This window comes from Rattus norvegicus, chromosome 5 (genome assembly GCF_036323735.1).
Source record: "Rattus norvegicus strain BN/NHsdMcwi chromosome 5, GRCr8, whole genome shotgun sequence".
Lineage (NCBI taxonomy): Eukaryota > Metazoa > Chordata > Mammalia > Rodentia > Muridae > Rattus > Rattus norvegicus.
Genome location: NC_086023.1, coordinates 129,310,001 through 129,336,100, shown reverse-complemented (window position 1 = coordinate 129,336,100; position 26,100 = coordinate 129,310,001). Strand labels below are relative to the sequence as shown.

The following is a 26,100-nucleotide window of genomic DNA, read 5'->3' as shown; positions in this document are numbered from 1 at the left end:
GGAGAACAGAGCTGTAAGAAGGCAGTGAACTGACTTAAAGTAATGCAGACAGGAGAATGGCAGAGCAAAGGAAGCTCACTTAGTGGAAGAGAGATCACTGAGATTCAGGGCTCTCAGTAGCAAGCGTCTCTGCTTGAGTAAAATAAGAGGATGCTTGAGGAGTAGAAGCTACTGTTTATAATTTATGTTTATAATTGGAGGAAAAACAATGGACATAACTCTAAACATATGTGGAAGACCATTCTCCACTAAATAAAATATTAGAACCTTTGGAAATCATTTCTCAGCTCAGAAATCAATAAAACTTAACTTCTAATTTATGTTTTGTTAACCTAAGGAAATTGTTTTCAGGTAATTAAAGACATTTAAACATATATTTGGATACATGAAAAAATAATTGCCTATATTTCTTACATTCTTCCTTTCTTTGAAAAATATTTTTCTAAAGGTAATGTATAAATAATCAATACAAAACATTAAAAATGTATATATATATTTCTATATAAATTTTTATGTGTATGTACATATGTGTTCCTATGTATATGAGCAGGAGGACATATGTGCATTTTGTGTGTGAGGGCCCAAGGAAGATGCCTGGGGTCTTCCTTGATCACTCTCCATCATAAATTTTATTTATATTATATATTATATTATATTATATATTATATTATATATTATATATTATATATACACACACATATATGTATATATATATATATATTGAGGCTGGGTCTCTTACTTGCACCTGGAGCTTACAGATTTTCAGTCTACCTAGCAATTTGCTCAGGAGACACTCTGTCTCTGCATCCCTACTGAGATTACAGGTAGACCACCATACTTCCTCAGACTTTACAATGGTGCTATCAAGGCCTCACCCATATTCACACCTGACAAGCGTATTACCTGATCAGCCATCTTCTCAATCCCCAAAACATTCTGTTTAACATACTTTAAAAACTACTCAAGGCTCTGTCCCACAATTAAAAGTGATATATTCCGTTTCTCAAGCAGCCTCCAATATATTATATGGATAATAAAGAATTTCTGAAAAAGGGAAAGAAATTGTCTTCATCACCCTTTATTTAGATTACCTCTCTGCCCTATTCACATGCACATGCTCACACATCCTGAGAAATCCACAATACCAATGCTACAGAGGGAGGAAGGGACAGAATGCCCTGGCATTTGAAAGGTTGACTGTTTTGATTCTGTGTGCCTTATGGGTCCAATGATCCATCAAGGAAAGCAAGCTTCAGGCTAGGCCTTCAGAGGCATATGGTGGACAACTGCAGAAATGAAACATGAGGTATCAAATGCAAGGGCAGTCAGGTCAAGAAAAACTGAGTCCACAATTTACTTCTATTTTTTCAGACAAGGTTTATTGGGAGAATAGAGGGAACCATCTGTCCTGACTTTGATACAAAGCCAACAGCATCACAGACAGGATTAAATCACTTTCCATATCCTTCCTGATATATAGTTGTCATTTTTACCAATGTAGTATCTGTCATTTTCTAAAACTAAAACCACTAGAAACAAGAAAGCCTGTAAAAACTCATAAAGTTGTATTTTTTTATAGTCTTGGTACTTCTTGTAAACCTCCTTTAGGTGCAATCTAAACTTAAAATGTTAGTAGTAAGAAACTTAACTACTAATTTCTATTACAAATAAAGGGAAACATTCTATTCTCTTAAAATAATCTTCAGTGAGATGCCTGGGTTTTCAGAAAAGAACAAGATTCTAATCCAGCTTGCTACAAAAGTGTCTTTTTGACAGAGGCCATATGTTATTCTTCATATGTGAATGCTAATGTAACCTTACTATCTTGAGTTAGGATGGCAAAATATACATGATAGAAGATACAGACTTTGAGTCTAAGTACCAGTCATCCTTAATGATGATCTGGAATACTTTTTGAACCTGAAAAAAGGACACCGAGTTACAAAGCAAGTTACAAAGCCATCTGGGCTGGCACTGGAGCTCACTAATACAGAGCTCAGGACACATGCATGAGGCAAGTGCAGTCCCCAGTGAAGGAGGCAAGAAGGAAGACACATTTAAACTACTACAAAGACAGAATGTCAAGGAAGAATTCTGAACCTGCCAGGCATGGCAGACACATACTTGTAAACACAGCACTCCAGAGGCAGAAACAGGCAGAATTCTGTGTGTTCCAAGAAAGTTCCAGCCCAGCAAGAGCTAAGTTAGATCTGTCTTTAAAACAAACAACAACAAAAAATCCTGTGCCTGACAAAACTGGCCTTAAACTATCCCCCCGTAAACAAAAACTAGTAGGGCTATCCTATAAGAAATGCTACCAAGGGGGCTGGGGATTTAGTTCAGTGGTAGAGCGCTTGCCTAACAAGCACAAGGCCCTGGTTTCGGTCCCCAGCTCCGGGAAAAAAAAAAAAAAAGAAATGCTACCAAGAGTCCTTCAAATGAAAGCATGATAGACAGCAAATGGCATATGATAAGGCATATGATAAGGTTTCTAGTAAAAGTAAATTTATGGGCCACATGTGGAGCAGGCTCTGAATGGCCAATCCTTCAGTCTCTGCTCCAAACTTTGCCTCCATATCCCCTCCTATGGATATTTTTGTTCCCCCTTTTAAGAAGGAGTAAAGCATCCACACTTTGGTCGTCCTTCTTCTTGAACTTCATGTGGTCTGTGGATTGTATCTTGGGTAATTCGAGCTTTTGGGCTAATGTCCACTTTTCAGTGAGTGCATACCATGTGTGTTTTTCTGTGACTGGGTTACCTCACTCAGGATATTTTCCAGTTCCATCCATTTGCCTGTGAATTTCATGAAGTCATTGTTTTTGATAGCTGAGTAGTACTTCATTGTGTAGATGTGCCACATTTTCTGTATCCATTCCTCTGTTGAAGGACATCTAGGTTGTTTCCAGCTTCTGGCTATTATAAATAAGGCTGCTATGAACATGGTGGAGCATGTGTCCTTGTTAGATGTTGGGGCATCTTTTGGGTATGTGCTCAGGAGAGGTATAGCTGGGTCCTCAGCTAGTGCAATGTCCAGTTTTCTGAGGAACCTCCAGACTGATTTCCAGAATGGTTGTACCAGTTTGCAATCCCACCAACAATGGAGGAGTGTTCCTCTTTCTCCACATCCTCGCCAGCATCTGTTGTCACCTGAGTTTTTTATCTTAGCCATTCTCATTGGTGTGAGGTGGAATCTCAGGGATGTTTTGATTTGCATTTCCCTGATGACTAAGGATGTTGAACATTTCTTTAGGTGCTTTTGGGCCATTTGATAATCCTCAGCTGAGAATGTTTTGTTTAGCGCTGTACCCCATTTTTTAATAGGGTTATTTGGCTCTCTGGAGTCTAACTTCTTGAGTTCTTTGTATATATTGGATATTAGCCCTCTATCTGTTGTAGGATTGGTAAAGATCTTTTCCCAATCTGTTGTTTGCCGTTTTGTCCTAATGACAGTGTCCTTTGCCTTACAGAAGCTTTGCAGTTTTATGAGGTCCCATTTGTCGATTCCTGATCTTAGAGCATAAGCCATTGAGTTTTTTTGTTTGTTTGTTTGTTTGTTTTTTTCTGGAGCTGAGGACTGAACCTAGGGCAAGCGCTCTACCACTGAGCCAAATCCCCAACCCCACCATTGGTGTTTTGTTCAGGAAATTTTCCCACTGTGATTGAGACTCTTCCCTACTTATTCTACTAGTTTGAATGTCCTTGATCCACTTGGACTTAAACTGTCCCACATGTGGCATGCATATATATATATATATATATATATATATATATATATATATATATATACATATATATATATATATATATACACACACACACACACACACACACACACACACACACACACACACACACACCAAAACTAGGTAAGATTGATAGATTGATGAAGCTAAGAAGTGCATGCTGACAGGAGCCGGATATAGATGTCTCCGGAGAGGCACAGCCAGAGCATGTCAAATACAGAGGTGAATGCTTGCAGCAAACCTTTGAACTGAGAACAGGATTCCCGTTGGAGGAATTAGAGAAAGGATTGAAAGAGCTGAAGGGGCTTGCAACCCCATAAGAACAACAATGCCAACCACCCAGAGGTCCCAGGGACTAAAACACTACCCAAAGACTATACATGGACTGACCCATGGCTCCAGCTGCATATGTAACAGAGGATGGCTTTGTTGGACACCAATGGAAGGAGAAGCCCTTGGTCCTGCCAAGGTTGAACCCCCCCCACCACCCAGTGTAGGGGAATGTAGGGAGGTGTGGGAAGGGAGGGTGGGTGGGGAGGGGAACACCCTTATAGAAGAAGGGGGAGATGGGATACGGGGCTTATGTCCGGGAAACTGAGAAAGGGAATAACATTAGAAATGTAAATAAAAAATATCCAATAAAAGAGAAAAAAGAAGAAACTGAAAAAAAAGTAAATATATGAGCAAATACTAGAAATGACACTATAGTTTTGATTCACAAGTTCATCTTATACTTTCTGTAATATTTAAATGACAAATGCATTAAAAAGTTCTCTGTTGGTAGAAACACAATTCATAAAACTATCATTTGTAGCAACAATCAACTAAAAGGACCAGAGTTCTTACATTTGACTAAAATGGATTATACATGAATTTCAGCTAAGCTCAGATTAGGAGTTAGGGTTGTAATTAAGTTAGTAGGCTTTACAGTATGCATGAAGCCCTGTCTTTGGTTAGCCCAGTACAACATACAACTGGACACCCTGGCACTCACACCTGTAATCCCAGCACTCAGGAGGAAAAGGCAGAGGTTCGGAAGTTCTGATCCTTTCTCTACCCCAGAGTTCTCGGTAACACATCTCCTGTCCATCACAGCACATAAAGCAACTACCCCTGCTTTTTTTTTTTTTTTTCAAACAAACAACACTTATTTCTCCCAAGTCTTTCTCAGCCATAAGAACGAGAAGCTTACAGTGAACAGGGCCTACTCTACAGGGGATGTGTTCCTTTCTACTCTTTCCCTTAACACAAAAATATACACATATACATTAAACTGCCCAGTTTGGGAAGATTAAAAAATTATGGAGATTACTAATGACAGCAGTTAAGAAATGTACTTAATGTCACTTAAAATGTACATTTAAGTTCTAGTCCCAGCTACTTAGAAGGCCACGGCAGGAAGATTCTAAGTTCAAGGCTTTCATGGACTACATACATAGGGAGTTTTAGATCAGCCTGGGCAACTTAGCAATATTCTGATTCAGGAAAAAATGTTTTTAAAAAGCTGGAGATATGGCTCTGTCCCTTAGCTCCACTCTCAGGTCCACAGCTCTGCTTGCCTTCCCAAGGAGGCTTGGGACACCCCAGGAACACTCAGGTCCCCTGGGGTAGAGCCAGCAGAGATGAGCAGCATGCTGTTCCCTGAGCTCCACTGTCAGGCCCATGACTCTGCCTGTCTCTCTCCAAGGAGTCCTGCCAGCATCAGGAGCATCCAGCCAGCACCAGGGACAAGCAGATGGCTGATGGCCGGAGCAAAATCACAATCCATAAGAGTTGGGGCAGTATGGCACCTCCAGAACCCAACTGTCCAACCACAGCAAGCCCTGGACATCCTCACACAGCTGAAGAACTAAATATGATCTAATAAAGATGGCAGGGTGTTTAAAGAGGAAATGAATAAACCCCTTAAAGAAATTCAGCAAACTACAAAGATCTGGAGATATAGAACTTGGTGGATGAGCAGTCAGAAAAGACTCAGGAACAATCTCCAGTACTAAAACAAAAGACAACACGTAAAATGGCTAATCATAAACTTTACATTATATACATTAATAATTAAAAAATAACATAAAAGAAAAAGAAAGCAGAGGTGAGAATTTCTAGACAGACTAAGCATATCCGGGATGGAAGGCCCATGCGGCAAGGAAAGCTGAAACGGAACAGTCAGCACAGAGCTGCAGCACACAGGAAATGCTGAGCCGGAGGTTTCTGCACTAGACTGAGCTGTGAGTGACAGTATTTAACAACGTGACTCTGCTTGCGTCTTCGGCTTGTGGGGAAGAGAGGGATATTACTCAACAGCTGGTGACAATTGCTGGAAAGGCAACACACAACCCCACCTGCTTATTTGGGAACTGTTAGAAGTTTAGAGCTAGACTAACTAATAACAGTACAAAGCTGAGATAAGTTTTAGCTTTTCATCCAAACAACTCTAAAAGAAGGTAGCTTTCTACTCTGAGTCGACTAAAAACTTGAAAGTTTAGGACAGACACTGAGTTTTACTTAGATTTTTAATTTCTCTAAAATTAAAGTTGGGCCCCTATTTATAACTTGTTGGAAAAATAAATATTAATTATAAAATAGTAAGATAAATGCTGTAAACATTTTAAATGTATGATATATATATATAAGTTCTGGGAAGCTGGTTGTTTTTCTGTTTTTAAGTTACTTATTTTTCCTTTTACGAGGTGTTTGGGGTGGTGATTGTACATGCGCACCACATGTGTGCTGAGATAGAAGAGGGCTCCCAATATCCTGCAACTGGGCTAAAAGTCAGTGGGGAACCACCTGAGCTGCTGTGACCTCAGCAGGCTCTCTGCAAGACCAAGTGTTCTCAGCTACTGTGTCATCACTCCAAATGGAGGCTGGCATCTTAATGGTATTCTTTTTTCCCTTGAAAAATAAGAGAATATATCCATGGGCATAAATTATTGAAAAAAGAACTTAACTGCGATCTGAAAAAACAAAGTTGGGAGCTTGGCTTCTATAAAACCAAAGCACATTTAGTAGCAGGATCCAAATTAGATCCATTTTTTTTTTTAAGAAAAAGGAATGCTACTTTTCAAATAAAAAGTACCAAATTTGTTATTTTCATCCAGAAAGAAAAAAGTACGGAAGGAAACATAAACCCCAAATTTGGTGTTCCTAACTATTTTATAGGGATAGTAAAGTTGTTAACCAGATTAATTTACATTACTCCTACAAAACAATCCAGCATGATGCCTGGCATACTAAATAGACTTCACAAGCTATTATTTAGGATCATTCTTTTGTTTATTAATACAAAATCACATTTACTGCTTTTTCCCCCGTTCTTGAAACAGGGTCCTGGAACTCAATATATGGACCAAGCAGGCTTTGAATTCATGGAAACTGACCTACTTCAACTTTCCTAGTACTGGGTGTATGCCATCATGCTGAGTTATTTGCTAAGTTTCCAGAGGCGGCAAGGAAACATACAAACTGATGACACTTGGCCCTTCTGTTGGGAGAGATTGGGAATCCCCAGATCTTCAAATTTCTTTTTGTTTTTTAGTTTTGTTGTTTTTTGTTTGTTTGTTTTTGAAACAAGGTCTCTCTACATAGCTCTTGCTGTCCTGAAACCAGGCTGGCTTCAAGCTCTACCTGCCTCTGCTTCCCAAGTGCTAACAGTAAAGCCTCCAAGTCTGACCGAGAGCTTAAACATTTTTGAAGGATGTTTTGTTTTCCAAACTCAGACTATAATACATCTTAAAGCTTACTGATTAGTTGTAAGATATAACTGTCTCCTAGTAAGCTACAACCACAAAATATATGTAATTAAAGATTATCTAAAAGTATATATTTAAAGTAAATTTTAATATAATTTATTTACTATATTCAAATATTACAGCATGTGATAAATCTAAAAAATGTTACTGCGATGTTTTCCATTCCTTTCTGATACTTTGAAACCAATACATTTTATACTAACAGTACATCTTTTTTTTTTTTTTTTTTTTTTTGGAGTTGGGGACCGAACCCAGGGCCTTGTGCTTGCTAGGCAAGCGCTCTACCACTGAGCTAAATCCCCAACCCTAACAGTACATCTTAACCTGGACCAGCCTAGTCCAGTGCTCTCACTGTGAGGCAGTCATTGATGATACCTCCTAGTGTTGTTGTCATGGAAGTGCTAGAAACAGATCAGATTGGATCATTTATTTACCAGCATCAGACTGCCTACCAAGATGAGCTAAACCTGACTTCTTGTTCATCTGTATAAAATAACCTGCCTCTTTGTTAAACTGTACATAACGGACCTAACCCCTTATTTGGTTGAATGTAATGACCCTACCTTCTGTTTAACTGTTCATGACACATACACTGAGCTCACTGGGTACTGTGGCTTCCCCATCCAAGAGCCCAGCCCACCAATCTCAGTTTTTTAGTCTCTGAAGGTCCCTCTATGTGTGTGTCTGTTCTTCATTTCCTCACAGTCCCAGGCAAGTCAGTCTCTGAGACTGTACAGACGTGGCACTGACCATCTGGCTACAATGATCCTGTTTGTCTTCATCTAAGGAAAATAAGTCATTCAGCTATTGTAAATAGTATTTATTGAGCAACTATTCAGAAACTCTTGGGCTCTGAGGTATGAGCGGAGTCTTGAAGATGGTAACTAATTGCTTGTACTGACTTACCATATTCTCAGCATCTATGTAATAGTGTTTGCATCTCTATTTTACAGACAAGGAAACTAAGATACTGATAGTTAAATAAATCAGACCAAATCAGGCTAGTGAGATGGCTGAGTGGGTGAAGGACTTGCAGCCTCTGTGACATGAGTCTGATCTCCAGGACAAACATGGTGAAAGAAGAGAAACACTCCTCCCACAAGCTGTCCTATGACCTCCATGTGTACACACCACCCCACACACTAAATAAGTATGAAAAAAATAAAATAAAATTGACAAAATGACGCCAGATAATCTGGCAATCTGGTTAAAAGTTCTACCACGGAAATCCTGTGCTTCGTGTTCTTGTCTGGAATAAGAGACAGGAGCAGGAAAGGTGGCCCAGTGGGTCAAGGCATTTGCTGTCAAGCCTCCCAACCAGAGTTCTAGCCTTCAAGTTGCCCTCTGACTCCACCTATACTTTTTGGCATGCATGCTTGTACACATGTACACACACCTTCATGCCTCCATGGAAAAAATAATTTAAAAATTATTAAATCAAGATAAAACCTCTTCCTCTTCAGGGATGTTGCAAGAATTCAACAAAAGAATTTATATAAAGTGGATGTAGCACAACACCCAGTAACTATTATAATTACCTATCTTGTTTTATTGGCCTAAAACCAGGAAAATAAATAGGCATGGCAGGATGTGACTTTTGCTTCCTATGTTTCTGCTAAAAGGACAGACAAGAAGGAAGTAGAATCTAGCAGACATCAAAATATTACCTCCTGCCTCAGCATAAATTAGCATGACTACACTATACAAGTGACCAAAATAGGCTGTTTCTTGCACCTTTCCAACTTCAAGAACTTCTCTTAGGAGGTTACAAAGATGGCGAAGAGCACAAGCCGCTCTTGCTGAGGACCTCAGTTCCCTTCACAGTCCCCACAATTGCCTATAACTCCAGCCTCCCCAGGATCCTATGCTATTGGCTAACATAGGCACCTGATTCACATGTACATACCACCCCCCACACACACACACATAATTAAAAATAAATCTAAAGCAAAACAAAGCCCCCAGAACTTCTCTGAGGCATTTACTTTCAGAGTAAAGATTCTTATGGAATCCATCAATAGCTTTTAAAAATTGGCTGGACATAGTAATACATACTTTTAGTCCCAGCACTCAGGAAGCAGAGGCAGGTGAATATCTGTGAGTTTAAAGCCAGGCTGGTCTACATAGCAAGCTCTAGGCTAATTAGGGCTACATGGTGAGATAAAATAATAAAAATAAATAAACAGATAAAATTTCTGAAAGTGAAAAAAGAACAACTAACAACTTAAAGATTTCAAAAATAACTTACTAAGAGCTATTAAACTTGGGCCATAAAGCATGAATGCTTAGAGTGCAAGAGGTATGTCCAGGCAAATGAAAACAGTGAAATCAGAGACAATTAATAATAAAAGAGGTGGCAGGCTGAGGTGAGATGAGAGGTAATAAGACCACCTGTATACTGAGGTTAGAAGAAAGGAACTGATATGGTTTGAATGTGAATGTCCTCACAGGCTGTTCTGATTGAATACATGGTCTCTGGATGCTATTGTTATCTGTGAGGCTGTGGGAAGTATGGTGTGGCTGGAGTAGCCACCAGGAGTGAGCTTTTGAAGGCTATAGCCCAGCCCCACTGCCCGTGTAGTCTCTGCTTTCTGGTCTGGGTCTGTATGATAAGCTCTACAATATATTCCTGCTTCAGTGGAAGGAGCCACTCCCATCATGCAGCTTGTTTTGCCATGATAGACTGAACCCTCTGAAACTGTGAGCCATGCAAATCCTTCCTCCCTTCAGTTACTTCTGTCACATGTGTGCTCACAGGGAGAAGAAAAGTGATTAATATAACAACAAAGCAGCAATGAGAGGTTACAGCACTCTGCCTAGTGATGAAGGTAAAAAGAGCAAATACAGTGCTTACTCTTCGGACAGTTTATAGTGTCACAGGAGACAGTACAGTGTGGGAAGTGTCTAAGAGGAATGGCCAGGATGACAGGGTGATTTTTGTTGTTGTTGTTGTTGCTGTTGTTTTGAGACAGGGTCTCTTTGTGTAGCCCTGGCTATCCCGGAATTTTCTCTCTAGACCAGCAGGCTTTGAATTCAGAGATCTACCTGCCTCTGCATCCTGAGTGCTCAGATTAAAGGTGTATACCTCTGTGTTCTGCAGGGGGAACACCAGGAAGGAAGAACCCTCCATACTTCAATCAAGGAAGAAAATGGGATCCAACAAAAAAAAAAAAAAAAAAAAAAGGTTAGGGAGTTACTAGGGGGTCTGAGCAGCACATCCTACATCAACTAGAAGTCCTGGGAATTAAAGATCTTCATCACTAAACCAATGAAAGGGCCAATGAGATGGCACAATGGGTAGTATTTGCCACTAAGCCTGACAATCTAAGTTTGATCTTCAGGACCCACCTGGTGGGTGGAGAACTGACTCCAGAAAGTTGTGCTGTGGCCTTTACATGTGCACTACAGCACATTCTCATACATGTGCACACATAAATACATAAATAAAATAAATGGTAAAAAAAAAAAAAACAAACCAGGGGGTTGGGGATTTAGCTCAGTGGTAGAGCGCTTGCCTAGCAAGTGTAAGGCCCTGGGTTCGGTCCCCAGCTCCGAAAAAAAAAAGAAGAAAAAAAAAAAACAAAACAAACAAACAAAAAAACCCAAGGAGAATGGAATCTTCCATCAAAGAGTAATTTAATAAAGTCACATATACTGTTTAAATTCTTTGTTTCACAGTCATATACATTCATTCTAATGTATTATAAAAATTCAAAGGGACAGATTCTCAAGAGTAAAACTTTTGTACAGAACAAAGCATATATTCACAATAATGAGAGACTAGGTATATAACAAAATATCTTAATGATTTAGTGATCTAACACAAACTTTAATATTTTAACCTTAATAAATGTAGCTTTAGCATACATAGATGAGTCTTACCATGACATGGTAAGGTGACATAATGAAAGTCTGCCTGTGTTATAGGTCTCATTTAAAACAGAAAATATTTTGACAAATGTCATTTTATACACAAATGAATCATACATTGATAAAATGTGACTACAATCTAAAACAAGGTTTTGTTAACTCCTTACTTTTCATAACATAGCTACAAAATGTTAGGTGTGCTCCTTAGGGAGCATTATTATTAGTTACTGTTAGCTACCCGTCATTTTACTAGGGCAGCCACAATGCCATAGTTACTAGCTTACCTGCTCAAACAGAACATACTAGAAATGACAAAAGCAAGGAATACTTTATTTATGGTGTCCTAATTCCTATTAAAATAACCACAAAGGCATTTTACACATTAAACTGTGTAAATTAAGAAAGCAAGTTGTAGAACAATGGAGAATGTGTCTTTCTACAGCTCGAGACAAAGAGACAAGTATTTTCCTACCTTGCTGTTTAAATTTCAACAGACACACAAACAAGCAAGAGTGTTACATGGAGCACTTATGAGCCTTGTGAAAATCAAATCCAAACATTATTATAGACATAGTGACCCAATGTTTACTTGTTCTGAACCAAAGTAATAAAAGAGTGTGTTTGTTAGTGTATGTGTGCGTCTATGTGTGTGTGTATAGAGAGAGGGGGTTGGGGTGTGTGTGTGTGTGTGTACATGCACATATGCATGGGTGTGAAAGCAAGAGGTCAACAGTGGGCATCTTCCTCAATTACTTCCCTAATATTTAATTTTTAAGAAAGCATTCTAATTCCATTTATGCAGAAATACAGTAATTAAATAAAGTTGTATTTATCAAAATAAGCATTAGAAATGAGGATATGTGTATATATCAGTATGTATACTTAAAAAATCAGCTATAATTTTACTTTACATACCTCTGCAGGTCAATTATTTCATTGTTAAGGGTATCTAGTTCCTTAATAGCAGAGAAATCTGCAACAGGACTTGATCCTATGGTGTTCTAAAAAACAAAAATTTCACAGTTATACATTATTACTGTAAATGCTAAGCACTGAAAATGCTAAAAGCTATATAAGGAAACAAGGTATTTCATTTTACTACATTATTAGCACTTTCATTGGATTTTTTTTTTACATTTCAAATGTTATCCCCTTTCCCAGTTTCCTGTCCATAAACCCCCTATCCCATCCCCCCTGTCCCTTCTTCTATGAGGGTATCCCCCCACCCCTTCCCGCCTCCCTACCCTGACATTCCCCTTCACTGGGGGATCGAGTCTTGGCAGGACCAAGGGCTTCTCCTCCCATTGGGCCATCCTCTGCTACATATGCTCCTGAGGCATGGGTCTGTCCATGTGTACTCTTTAGATGGTGGTTGGAGCTCTGGTTGGTTAATTTGTTGTTCTTATGGGGTTGCAACCTCTTCAGCTCCTTTAATCCTTTCTCTAACTCCTCCAATGGGGGCCCCTTATTAGCACTTTTAACTCATTTAATAAGATACTTAGCACAACACTATATATATATATATATGCATACATATATATATATATGTACTTGTAATGTGATCCTAGTCTAGCTAGAATTCTATGGTAGGTAAAACACATGCTGGATTATAAATGAATTCTTCTACTGAGATGTGTTATTTATCAGCAAGAGGGATAATGACTTCCATTTATATAACAGAATAAGTATACAAATTTTATTGAATCTCAGAATTATAATAGTGGATGATTTCGTTTAATTTTTAATTCAACAGATACTATCTTTTGTTAAATGCTTTTAGTCTGTTTAACCTAAAACCTACTAACCAACTGCTCAAACATGTTCTGTAATATTACTATCACAACATACATAACTATTATGCTATCTTTCTTTCATATTAATGCTGTTTTGTTTTAAGAAACCTTTATTTATTTATTTATTTATTTATTTATTTATTTTAGATTTATTTATTTTATTTATATAAGTACACTGTAGCTGTTTTCAGACACACCAGAAGAGGGCCTCAGAGTCCTTTATAGACGGTTGTGAGCCACCATGTGGTTGCTGGAAATTAAACTCAGGATCTCTGGAAGAGCAGTCAGTGATCTTAATCACTGAGCCATCTCTCCAGCCCAAGAAACTTTTAATATTCTTCACCCCCACATCCCCTCCCCAGTGTGTGTGTGTGTGTGTGTGTGTACACGTGTGCACACCAGGTGTTTGTGAACAGTGTGACATAGGTGCTGGGAGTCAAACTCCAGAGCCTCTCTAGCAGTACAAACACACTTAACTGTTAAGCCATCTCTCCATCCCTTTTGGTTTTTTGAGGCAGGGTCTCATTTACCCAGCCTGGCCTTAAACTTGCTGTGAAGACAATGGTGACCTTGAATTCCTTATCCTCCTGCCTCTATCCACAAGTGCTGGGATTACATGGGGTGCTAGTGTACCCAACACTTAGTTTTCATTTAATAAGTAATATTAACTATCAGAATTGGTTACCAAATGTTACTTATAGACTCAAAATTTAGGCTTAATCTAGATTCTGTCGCTTTGTTAACTATATGTTCTTCACCAGAAAAATGGAGAATTTAATCTCTGCCCTGCCTACTTAGGTCAGATAAACAGTTTTCTACTTTGAACTCCCATCGACGTCCTGTTTAGCTTTTTAAAGTCAAAACAAAAGGATAACTGCTCCTCTAAACACCTGATTTATACACACTATTACAATCTGATTGACAAATATCAGAGTCCTCAACTTCTGGAAACTAAACTGAAATCTAACTGTGTGGAACCTAGGAAATATTAGTGACCTCATTAACAGAATATAAAACTGAGTATTAGTACTAATGTGAACTTAATGTATGTCACCAACTTATACGGCAGAAGAAGAAATCTGGGCTGGGGATTTAGCTCAGTGGTAGAGCGCTTACCTAGGAAGCGCAAGGCCCTGGGTTCGGTCCCCAGCTCCGGAAAAAAAAAAAAAAAGAACAAAAAAAAAAAAAAAAAAAAAGAAGAAGAAATCTGAAGGTTGCATAATATCCCACAATATTCCATTTCCTTGCCCTTATAAAATAATTTAAAGTTTACTAAGCCCATCAATTATTTCTCAAAAGTAATCTGAAAAGTAGATTATTAGGGAGGTCAGTATTAACTCAATTTAGAGCTGAGGAAACAGACCAAGTGACTGCTCAAAGTTGAACCTGGCTATTAATTGTATCAAAAGTCTTCTGATTATATTAAAAGGGTCATTTCTAACATGACCTTTGGCATTTGTATGCCAAAAAAAATTTTTTTGAAAACACTGTGCCAAAAGTAATTGGTAAATGGGTCGATTAAATTTGACGAATAATTTCTTCTATGTTTTTAAATATCACACTACCTGTTAATATTAAATTGTTTTGACTATCAGCATTAAAACTCATCTGTATGGTCTCAATTAATTAAAATTCTAATTTTATATGAATTACAACTTTACATCAGATATATGTCTTTTGAAGGAGTGGTTGTAGCCCAGGCTATTCTTGAGTTCACTATATAGCCTAGGCTAGTCTTAAACTTACTGTAAGCCTGCCTTAGCCTTTGGAATGCTGAGGTTACTGGTATACACTGCCATAATGATTCTCAAAAAACTTAACTGTTTTACTAAACCCCACTGAAACACAGACAATTACTGATACTATATTAAATTAAAAATTTTAAAGCATATTTCTGCATGAGACATTCACTAAGTTTTAGCTTTATTTAAAACTTGACCTGTGGATTAGGATGAGTCAGCTAGCCAGGCAAGTGAAAAAAAATGAAAAAAAAATAGCACTTGATCTCACTTTCATCATCAGGAGTAACTTCTATCACTTAAATTGCTACCAAGAAGTGTTCTATCAGAGGTGCAAGTATACCAGAAAACACATGGCTTCCACACCTCTTCTGTCACTCCAACTTTAAAAAGTGGCTCAGATTTGAGTATTTTCTATTAAAATACCAACAGATAAAAACATAAAGTTAAACAAATTAGAAGGTGGTAGCTTTACATGACTAAATGGCATGCAAGCAAATATGGAAACATCCTAAACAGCTAAAATCATATAGCTTATGAAGGGCACACATAGGAAAATGTAGCTTGCCCTTCTTTAAAAATTATTTTGTTCATTTATTTGATTTGAATTATTTTTTTATGTGTATGAGTGCTTGCTTGCCTACAAGTCTGTGCACCAAGTGTGTACTTGGTGCCTGTGGGGACCAGAAGAGAGCTCTGGATCCCCAGAACTGCAGTTACAGGCGGTTGTGAGCTGCCATGCATATGAGCTAGGAATCCAATCCAGACCTTCTGGTAGAGCAGCCAGTGCTCTAACTGCTAAGGCAGGCATCTGTCCACACACCCCTTTCTGTTTAGTGTTTAAGTGCAAAAGAGTGTTCTGGCTGTATGTATATAAGTGTGCATGTAGTGCTGTGAAGGCCAGAAGAGGGTGTCTGGCCCCTGGATTTGATGTTACAGACATCAAATGCAAAGCCACCATGTGAGGCTGAGAACCAAACCCTGGATTCTTAGGAAGAGCAGTCCTTGCTCTTAACTGCTGAGCCATCTCTATGGTCCCACATGCACCCTTCCTAACAAATACTTTCTCTCATATTTTGTGCATTTCGTAAGTCTCACTTTAGTGATTCTGAGTGAATTTAAGGAGTCTAGGGAAAGCAAGCCACAGTGCATGCAAGGATCAAGTGACATGTGATAAAAGCATGCTGATCAACTGTTTTCATTGTCAACTTTGCTGCATTAAAAAAAACACTCTAATTTCAAAATACATCATGTAAATAAAAACTGTAATGCTAAAACAACAAAGACAGCATAAGATAAAGCTCTAACCTTGAGAGAGAGGAGAGTTAAGACACTGACAGCACAAGAAAGGCGGAAGCAGAGTGCTGCAGAATGGAGAAACATAGGAGAAGGAAGCGACATTCAAGAAGGGTTAGCTGAAGTGCAGAAGTGCAGTACCTCTTCTTTTTAATAAATCAGATTGTAAGGAGAAAAGAGATTATTTGAAAGTAAGTACAAGTTTTATTTTATTTTATTTTTTGGTTAATAGATAAGACAACAGTTAGATAATACCAAGACTAACAGTTATAAAGTATTTCCATGAATCTGGAACCAAGAGACAAGGTATGCTCTAATGAATAGATCTCTGAGAAGTTAGTAAATTATAAACTGGGTAACAGATACAATCTCAAGTGTCTACTAGCAAACAGATTTCAATGAGCAGACAAAATCAGTGACTCAATCCTGTTCTCTTGGAGAGTAGACGTGATGAGCATTTCAGTCATTATAAATTAGGAATGCAGAAGACAAACTCTACATAAGTGAAGTCTACAATATTGCACAGCTGAGTATCAGGAACAGAGCAGAGAGCATAGGTAAAAAGCAGAACCCTTCATCTTTCTGTGCAGCATCACTTTCAGCCTCTCCAGAACCCAGAGAACCCATGTCAGACATCAAAGAGTCTGCAAAAATTCACAAAGTGCCCCATCCCAAAACTCTCAAAGTGCAATTTTTTTTCATATATCCAATTCTCTGGACCTGGAAGTGGTGAATTCTATGTAGTTTACTTGGGAGTAAATTCCATTTTGACTTTTGCTAGATTAAAATGAAAATTTTAACTTATAAAATTAATGAAAAATCAAAACATTTTATTAATATTTGAAAGAGAATACTTATATACAACCCTGAAAAAAATCATTATAGAAATACTTATATTACAGGTGAAAAGAGGATTAAAGATACAAAGTTTTGAGTGGGGTATTTTATTTTGCTTGGGCTTTTTTGAAATGAGGTTTCCTTGTGCTGCCCAGGATAGCTTTGAACTTCTGGATTCAAGAATTCTTTAATGTCAGCCTTCCCAGGAGCTGAGACTATAGGTTCAAACTACATTTGGTTATTTAATACATCATATGTAAGTCCTTTGGAAGGTCTATTATAGACCAGTATATTGTAAATGTGCTATATTAAAAGAGTTCTAGATAAGAAAGAAAAATTCAAAGGGAATTGTGAATAAAATGAAGATGTTCTGAAAATTCCCACTGCTAATCAGAAACCCAACTAGCTTCTAGCTGTTTAGATATGAAATTCAGCTGTGTACTAAAGAAATGAAGAGTCATTCTATGGCAAAAGCCACATACAGATGTATCCTCAATGTACAGTTTTTCTTGAAGGCTATTTTGATGTAAAATTGATACTATCCAAATACTATCTCTTAGATTTTGTTTCCATATTTGTATTGTTTTCTGTAAAAATAAATCATTGAGTACAATGTAACAATTTAATTCCTACAGCTAGTATTTCAACTCTATTCATAAAATTTGATTAGGCAAAGGTGCATGCCTATAATCTTTGGGAAGTGAAAGCAGGAAGAATTACAAGTTCAAGGTAATTTTCAGCTACATAGTGTTCAATGCAAGCCTGGGCTACATAAGACCCTGTTTCAAAAATGTTTTTAAAAATATCTTCAATTTACTATCGTCCAGTACAGCTGTCATATGACTAATGAAGAATGAGGCTGACGAGCTCCAGCTCAAGGATGTAACAGAAGGTTATAAGCATGTTCACAAACGCACGCACACTCCCAGCTCTGAGTGCTCTGTTCCTCCAACTGTGTGACTCGACACAGTACCTGTCCTTCTCTAGGGCATGCAGGTCTTCTTTGAAGTTCTCTTACCTTTTGTAAACTGGACTTGTCTGATGGTGGAATCATCTCAGGAGTGAGACTATGAGGAGGGTCAATGCCTTTTATTAACTTCTGATTGATTAAGTGAAAAGCCAAGGCAAACTGGTCTTTTGAAAGCTTCCCACAATTCTTTGTGTCACATAGTGCCCTATACAAATAAACAAAACAGTACAATGCTGCTACAGTTATCAACCCCAAAACTCCAGAGGAAAAATATGATTGTAACTTTTTAAAAAGCAATCAGAAGAATTGCAAAAGGCTTATTCAAAATTTACACAAATTTTAGAGGTGGACCAATTAAGACAATGAAAAGATCACCAAGGCTCAGGAAACATCATGGAAGAGAGAGTAGGGAAAAATATGCGAACAGGAAGCTGGAGACGGCTGCTGTGAAATGTTGTCTTCTGGATGTGAATGGCTGTTGTGGTTCCCTGTACAAGACCAAGCCCATCAACACTGCTACAGTAACAAGAGAGGGACACACCAGGCTCCACCATTAACTGAGGCAGTTAATGGCTGCAGTGGGAAGGAAGTCACACTTCTTCAGTGAAGTAGTCTCTGGTAAATTGCACATGATCCAGTAAGTAATCCTACACCCATGTACATGTAAGCAACTCTAATTAAGCTCAGGAAAAAAGAAAACAAACAAAAACATTAAAATTAAAAGAAGATAGGTTGTAAGATAAAACTCCAGAGAATGGAAAGGTGATGAGAGAGGTAATGGAGAGAGTGTGTGTGAATGATCAAAATATCTACATGTATAAAATTGTCAAATAATGAAATTTTAAAAAATTTAAAGAGCACCAGAAAACAGATGTTAGTAAGTATCACATGTGGGCATATTCAATTCTATGAATACATACAATCATTCTGAAGCTATGCAATTTTTGCTTACACGCTCCTACACTTATCCAATACAAAAATTAAAAACCTATGACAGAGTTAAAACTAGAAACACAAGTTTTATACCTTCTTTCATCACTCAGTGTTCTTTACCTGCACTGTCTTTCCTCATCACCCTTTCCTGCTCCTTACTACATGGGATACTTACGATTCTGACATGTGTATCTATTTACACATGTACATGTATACAGTACAGGCAATGACCCACAAAGAATACACAGGATTTTTCTGAGATTAAATAACCTCAATATTGTACATCTATTTTCCTACAAAGATATTTGCACCCTTGTTTATTGCTGCTCTACTCTCCATAGAATGAAATGGACCAACAGACCTCCATCAACGGATAAAAGGATGGCAAAAATCTGTATATATAAATTCTATTCACCTTTAAAGAAAAATTAAATCAATCTCTGTCTCTCTGTCTCTCTCTCTCTCTCTCTGTGTGGTGTGTGTGTGTGTGTGTGTGTGTGTGTGTGTGTGTGTGTGTGTGTGTATAGAAGGAGAGAGGGAGGGGAGGACAGACAGACAGACTCATTTATTCCAGGTTGGTCTGAAAGTCACTGTATAGCCAGATAGGACTTGACCTTCAGATCTTCCAGTTCCTTGGGTCCTGGGATTGCAGGTGTGCCCTGAAGATACCACTTATTAGAGTGTTAAAATTACAGCCATCAGCTTCTCTGAAGACCTCGTAGAGCTGGAGCTAGTGTGAACTGAGGCTCCACTCTAACGACCTAACAAGGAACTGACACTTCAGACACCTAAGGTTTTAGGCAAAGAAGATTCTTGAGTTTTGGAGAGTTGTTTGTGTTTGTTTTTTAATTCCACTTTAAAATTTTAGTTTATTAAGCATCATTCTTAAATTTGAATTTCCTCTATTAAAAATGTAACAAATAATAACTATTCACAAAAGTAGTAAAAAATACAAATGTATAAAACTAGAGTTGACACACAACCACACATATACATTTTTTTAAAAAAATTATTAAAATAAAGCCTTACCAAATGTGGGCTAGCAAGGTAGAAGGTAAACCTGTTTTTAGGAAGGTTTCACGGACCTCCAGTCCAGACACATATCCATCCATATCCTTATCAGTTTTCAGAAAGATTTCATCATATTTAGCTTTTTCTGCAGGGGACACAACCCACTAGAGTGGGGAGAGAAAGATTCTGTCAAAATGAATCCAACTTTGAAAAGAGTACACATTTGATACTCTTTTCACACATAGCAGTATCTACTACCTGAACAAATCCACCCAAATAGCCTTGATGGCAGGACACTGCCTCACACACATCATAACCAAACAGTAGAAAGGGAAGCCAACAAATTAAAAGTCAGATAGGCATTTACAGATGCCAGGTTAACACTTTTCTTTAAGTAACCAATGACGTCAAGCACAATTAAGCCTGACCTTTGAATTTGCATACTAACACCAGTGACTGGGAAACCTGTATAAACAACATCCAGATAATCCCCAAGTTCCATTTTCTACAGTTCATGCAGCATTCCTGCCCAGAGCTGATCGTGCACATGCTGTCATTGGCTGTCTTTACACAACCTGACGAGAGACAGGTCAGAGGAAGTAAGAATCAATCAGAATTAATAACCTGATTTGAAGAATCAAGAGTTAACTACAGATTAAAAACAATTATGATGACAGGGCAAGCATGCATGTTAGCAGAGTATCTTCCATCTCCATCTTTAATCTCTGATGGATGAAGGCAAAGCCAGTTAAACATCCACAGGACCTCAGGAGCACCTCCGGGGCATCATGTTATACAGGCTTAACTAGGGAGTGCAACATCTTTGACTGCACCTTCTATCGTTATCAATCACACCCATGCACTTTTGTTAGAGCAAAATCCTTGAACACCGATAGATTTCTACCTGTCTTAACGGTGCTTTGGTAGGTGAAATGCCTACAGGTGGTAAGGAGTGGTAAGATTCCTTGGCTGCTGAAGAGGGGATCGCCCACATGGAGCCTGATATACTGACCGTTTTTCTCTTAGAAGGTGGCACCAAGGCTGGAGGCAAGGACATTGGCACAGGTTCTTTCTCCAGTGCACAGTATACCAAAAACATGGCCTTAAAGATAGCAAAACAGTGTCAAATATTATTTTTAAATTGGTACAAAATTCATTCACTGGATTAAGCCCTGCTCAACCACAAATCATTTTCAACACACACACACACACACACACACACACACACACACACACACACACATACACACACATCTTGTTTGTTTGTTTTTAAGAGACGGGTTTCTTTGTGTAGCCCCGGCTGTCCTGGAACTTGCTCTGTAGACTAGGCTGGCCTCAAACTCAGAGATCTGCCTGCTTCTGCCAGTGTGGAGATTAAAGTTGTGAGCCACCATGGCCTCATCTCAAATCTTTTTTGAGATGAAGAAAAGTTGAGAGAAAATAGAAGAAAAAGAGGAATAAACAAAAGGAAAGAGGAAGAAAAATAAATAACTCAAAACTCAATAATTCTTAGGAAGAAAAACGCAATAGCAAAAATTTAGAGGCTCACTCCAGTTGAAGTTCTTGTAATAGCAAAGAATATGAGAATTTGAGTAGAAGATGTTGTCTGTAAAGAAATCTCCTAGTATATAAAATGCTCCTAGAAATTAATAACCATAAACTTAAGTCCAATAGAAAGATGGACAAAAAATATGAACAACTAACATACACCCTACCCCACCCCCAAGGGACACCACAATAGCCCACCCTTTAACATATAAAAACCATGCTTAATTTTACCTTTAAACTAAAACTACAGATTAAAATTATAGTGTGTTAATATTTTGCCGTGGAAAGAATCCCAAGTTTCATAATGTACTTGGGAGGTAAACTAACTGTAGGGAAAGAGGCATTGTCAGACATTGCTAGTGGGCACTGAAGGGTAATAAATGCCATTTTAGCAGGATTATTTGGAGCAGAGGGCATACTGGGCAAGACATAAGAAAACTTTGCCTTAAACCTCCCTCTGGGGGTGGGGGTGGGGGAACAAACCTCCCTCTGGCCTCAGTTCTCAAGTGCTGGGGCTGCACGTACAAGTCACAGCCCCACCTAACTTTGCACAGCATGGACATGGTGCATCAGAGGCACCTTCCTAAGAGGCGTTACTCCAGCTGCTATCTGCTGTACTGTTACCGACACTATCTATCTACTGTCACTGCTATCTACCATTGGCACCTTTTCCCAATCTAGTGACTGAGGCCTTTTCCTTTGCTTCTCATTTACTTAAACCTCTGCATATGGTGAAGACACTGTAATAGCCTAAGTTTTATGCCACTTCTTGGAGAGTCTTTCCTTAAATTGTCTCCCAAGTAAACATGAATTACACATATGAATAAACTTAATTTTCTTTTGAGAACATGTCTTTTGTTACATGAATCCAGCCAAGAATTTGGAAAGACTAGAGGGAAAACTTGTTTTCCTCCTCACAGAACTCAAATCAGTAATATCCTTTTTTTTTTTTTGGTTCTTTTTTTTGGAGCTGGGGACCGAACCCAGGGCCTTGCGCTTCCTAGGTAAGCGCTCTACCACTGAGCTAAATCCCCAGCCCCAGTAATATCCTTTTGAAGGGCAAACTGACCACCAAATTGCAAATATATTCTTCCCTCTGGCTCAACCATCTCACATCTGGAAACCAATATTACATTTATTTTCCTACATATGAAATGCTGCCTGAAAAGAAATATTAACCACAGCAACTGGCTGCAACAGCACCTGTCCATCAATAAAAGACTAATTTAAAAACTATGGCATATCTATATAATAAAAAACTATGAAACAATAATTTTAAAAAGTTAATAAAGCTAAAAGTGTATGCCTTTTAATCCCAGCACTCGAGAGGCAGAGGCAGGTAGATGGCTGAATTCAGGCCAGCCTGAATTTCAAGACAGCCGGGGCTACACAGAGAAACCCTGTCTCAAAAACAAAACAAAACAAACAAATAAATCATGGAAAAGCATTGTGATATTGTCCTCACGAATATATAATTTTCAAAATTTACCAAATTACATACTTAAATTGGAAGCAATCCATTGTATGCAGTCTCCAAAATACACCAGAAAATAAAATCACGAAGTATTCAATGAGAAAATAAGTCCAAGAATCTAAAGCACAATGATGGCATAAAAATACAGTGCTGAACACGTACCTCCAGTGTGTGTGTGTGTGTGTGTGTGTGTGTGTGTGTGTGTGTGAGAGAGAGAGAGAGAGAGATACTCCAGAGTATGTGTGTGTTGTTATCTTCTGTTGTAAAGAGCAAATAATTATTCACAATTTTTGTATATTTGGACCAGTAAAATTCAAGGATAAACCAGAAACTAAGAAAAGTAGCTGGTCAGAGAAGACTCCATCAGTTGAGGACTAAGATGGATCTTCCCCATTATTTTCTTGTACTAATTTTGAATGATTAGAATGTATTACCTATCTTAAAAAATATTTTAAATATCTAAAGCATATATATTAAAAAAGCATACTATCTATGGAATATCTCAGTGTAAAACCTGAGATACCTTTCAACTCTCAGAAAAGTATTAAGTTTTTATGGCTTACAAAAACTATATAATAAAAGAAAAACAGACAATAGCTTTAATCACGTGAAATCACTCAAAGTTATATGGAACCTCTAGAAGGATTTCCATTGCAACTGAGAATGGGTGTATTATTTCTTGATTCTCTCAAAAGGAAGTTTGCTTTGGACTCCTATCTTTTTGCTACTGCTGTTGTTGTTAATGTTGTTGTTGTTGTTTTTCAAGATAGGGTTTCACTGTGAGGCCCAGGCTTTAACTCACAGAGATCTATCTGCCTCTGCTTCCCAAGTGCTGGGATCAAAGGCATGCACCACCAAAGGCCAGCTTGAGCTCCTATCTTAACTCCTAAGTTTGAGTTTTATAGAGTTTCAAATCAGTACTGACTTGAATACAACTGTGACCTACAATTTATGTTATGGCTAATATTTTATAAATGAAGAAACTGCAGCTCAGGGATGCTAACTTGCCTAATACAATATTTTAAAGATGCCACAAGCTAGTGTATATACTAAACCATTGGTGTCACATGCCTATAACCCCAGTACTCAGGACAGGACAGCAGAGGACTGAGTTTAAGGCCAGCCTAGGTTATGAGTCTTTCTCAAAAATAAAAAAATTTAATATACACACACACACATATAGATAGATAAACATTAAAATGTTAATATATTATATATAACATATAATAATATTATATATAAACATATATGGAATAAACCAAGATCTTCCTAGCTACAGCATTAACAACAGCACCTGTATAATAATTTTGACTACTACATTTTCCTTTATAACTGGAAAAGCTATATCTGACCTGTGGACCCAGATTTTAGTGCACATCAGAGTTTCCTGGAATTTTAGAATCAATAAAGCTGACTGACACTGGGCTAAAGAACCTGCATTTCTTTTTTTTTTTTTTTTTGGTTCTTTTTTTCGGGGCTGGGGACTGAACCCAGGGCCTTCCGCTTCCTAGGCAAGCGCTCTACCACTGAGCTAAATCCCCAACCCCAGAACCTGCATTTCTAACAAGTTCTCTGGGGCTATGTATCCAGGGAATAGCCAAACCAAGTCTTCACCACAAACTGGCCAAACAACTAAGAATTCAATGTCAGTTTGAAAACACATGAACTCTATGTTTCCAAACACTTGAAGCTCCAGAAAGAAACAATCTGTTGGGCACACCCTTTCCAGCCAATTTGACGATGTATATAGTACTAGACTTCACTCCGCTAACAGAGTGACTAGCATGCATATCAAGGTCAGCATTCCTGCTGCAGATGGAAGTCACTGCCTGGAAAGTGGACAATAAACAAAACAAAGAAGCAACGCTTGCCGTCCGCTGCCAACAGACAACATGTTTTTTTTCTGAAAGTTAAAAAAGTTACTACTTTCATGTTTCTTGAAAATAGTTTCCCTGACAAAACTAAAGCTAAAATTTTGTTCACCAAAATATTAAAGATGAACAAATTAATTTTAGTACTGAGGAATATGGTCTTCTTTTACTATACTGTACTCTATTCTATAAAAAGACTGCAACTAAAACAAAACAGCAACCAGATTACATGATGCCCCCTAACCCCACGTGCCCCATGTGGGCCGTGTGTGGACGGAAACAATAGTTTTCAAGCTGGTATATACTCTGTGAGTATGGAAACACATAAAGACAATAAACTACAAAGCTTTAGGATATCTTTATCTAAAAATAAAATTAGGATGGGCAGTGATGGTGGCAGATTTTAATCCCAGCACTTGGGAGGCAGAGGTTAAGTAAATCTCTTGAGTTCAAGGCCAGCCTGGTGTACAGAACAAGATACAGGACAGCTAGAGATACACAGAGAAACTTTCTCTCTCTCTCTCTCTCAAAAAAAAAAAAAAAAGGGAAAGAAAGAAAGAAAGAAAGTAAGTCATCACAAACCAAGCTAAACTTCCACAGGGTGCCAGAAAAGGAAAGGACTGAGTTCGGGATTATTACCAACCACTGACTTCAAGTGTTTTTTCTCTTTGTGTTTAAGAAATATTAACTTTCAGTGCACATCAGATCAACACAAGGGCTTTTATCATTTTTATTGCACATTAACAGTATCTTTCCTATGTACCTAAAGAGAGGAAAAAAATGATGGCAAAACATACACATTCTCTTACTCATTAAATATATGCATTCAGCTATACATTCTAAAGACATTAGTAACTACAATCTGACAGGCATATTCTAATCATAAATTAAGATGGGAAAATGTCCCAAGACAGATGATATACACTGTAATTTAAGCACATAGGAAGCTCGTAAAGTCAAGCCCTGTTTTAAAAGGCTGTCAGGAGGTGTGGGTGTGGGAAGGTCGTCAGATGATACTAGTTTACATTTTAAGAACATCTAGTTACTTACAACTGCAAACTCATCTCTGTCCAGCTTTCCATCGTGGTCAATATCACTCAACTCCCAAACCTTAAAAAAAGCAAAGTGGAGACGATTAATGCTTTTCTACTTTCCGTGCTATTTAGGAACAGGAAGAGAAAGTATACTAACAGAGTAAGAGTGTCTGAGGTGAAGTATCTTAAAAGGACTCTGCACTTTTTGTCTTAAGTGCAATGGGAAGTTGC

The 26,100-nt window shown here is 38.0% G+C and overlaps 1 protein-coding gene across 10 annotated transcripts in view; it reads right to left on the bottom strand.

The window, feature by feature from the left end:
* Window positions 1-26,100, bottom strand: part of Eps15 (epidermal growth factor receptor pathway substrate 15) — a 100,370-nt gene that overhangs the window by 38,756 nt on the left and 35,514 nt on the right. For 5 of the 10 annotated variants that reach the window (NR_158458.2, XM_063287709.1, XM_063287708.1 and 2 more), the window contains 5 exon segments: window positions 25,886-25,945; window positions 20,955-21,044; window positions 19,961-20,106; window positions 18,047-18,203; window positions 12,279-12,364 (listed from right to left, as the gene is read on the bottom strand). Coding sequence is in view for 9 of the 10 variants with exons in the window: in XM_063287709.1 (XP_063143779.1) it covers window positions 12,279-12,364; window positions 18,047-18,203; window positions 19,961-20,106; window positions 20,955-21,044; window positions 25,886-25,945 (539 nt within the window). In the remaining variant the exon portion in view is untranslated. 10 annotated transcript variants of the gene reach the window in all.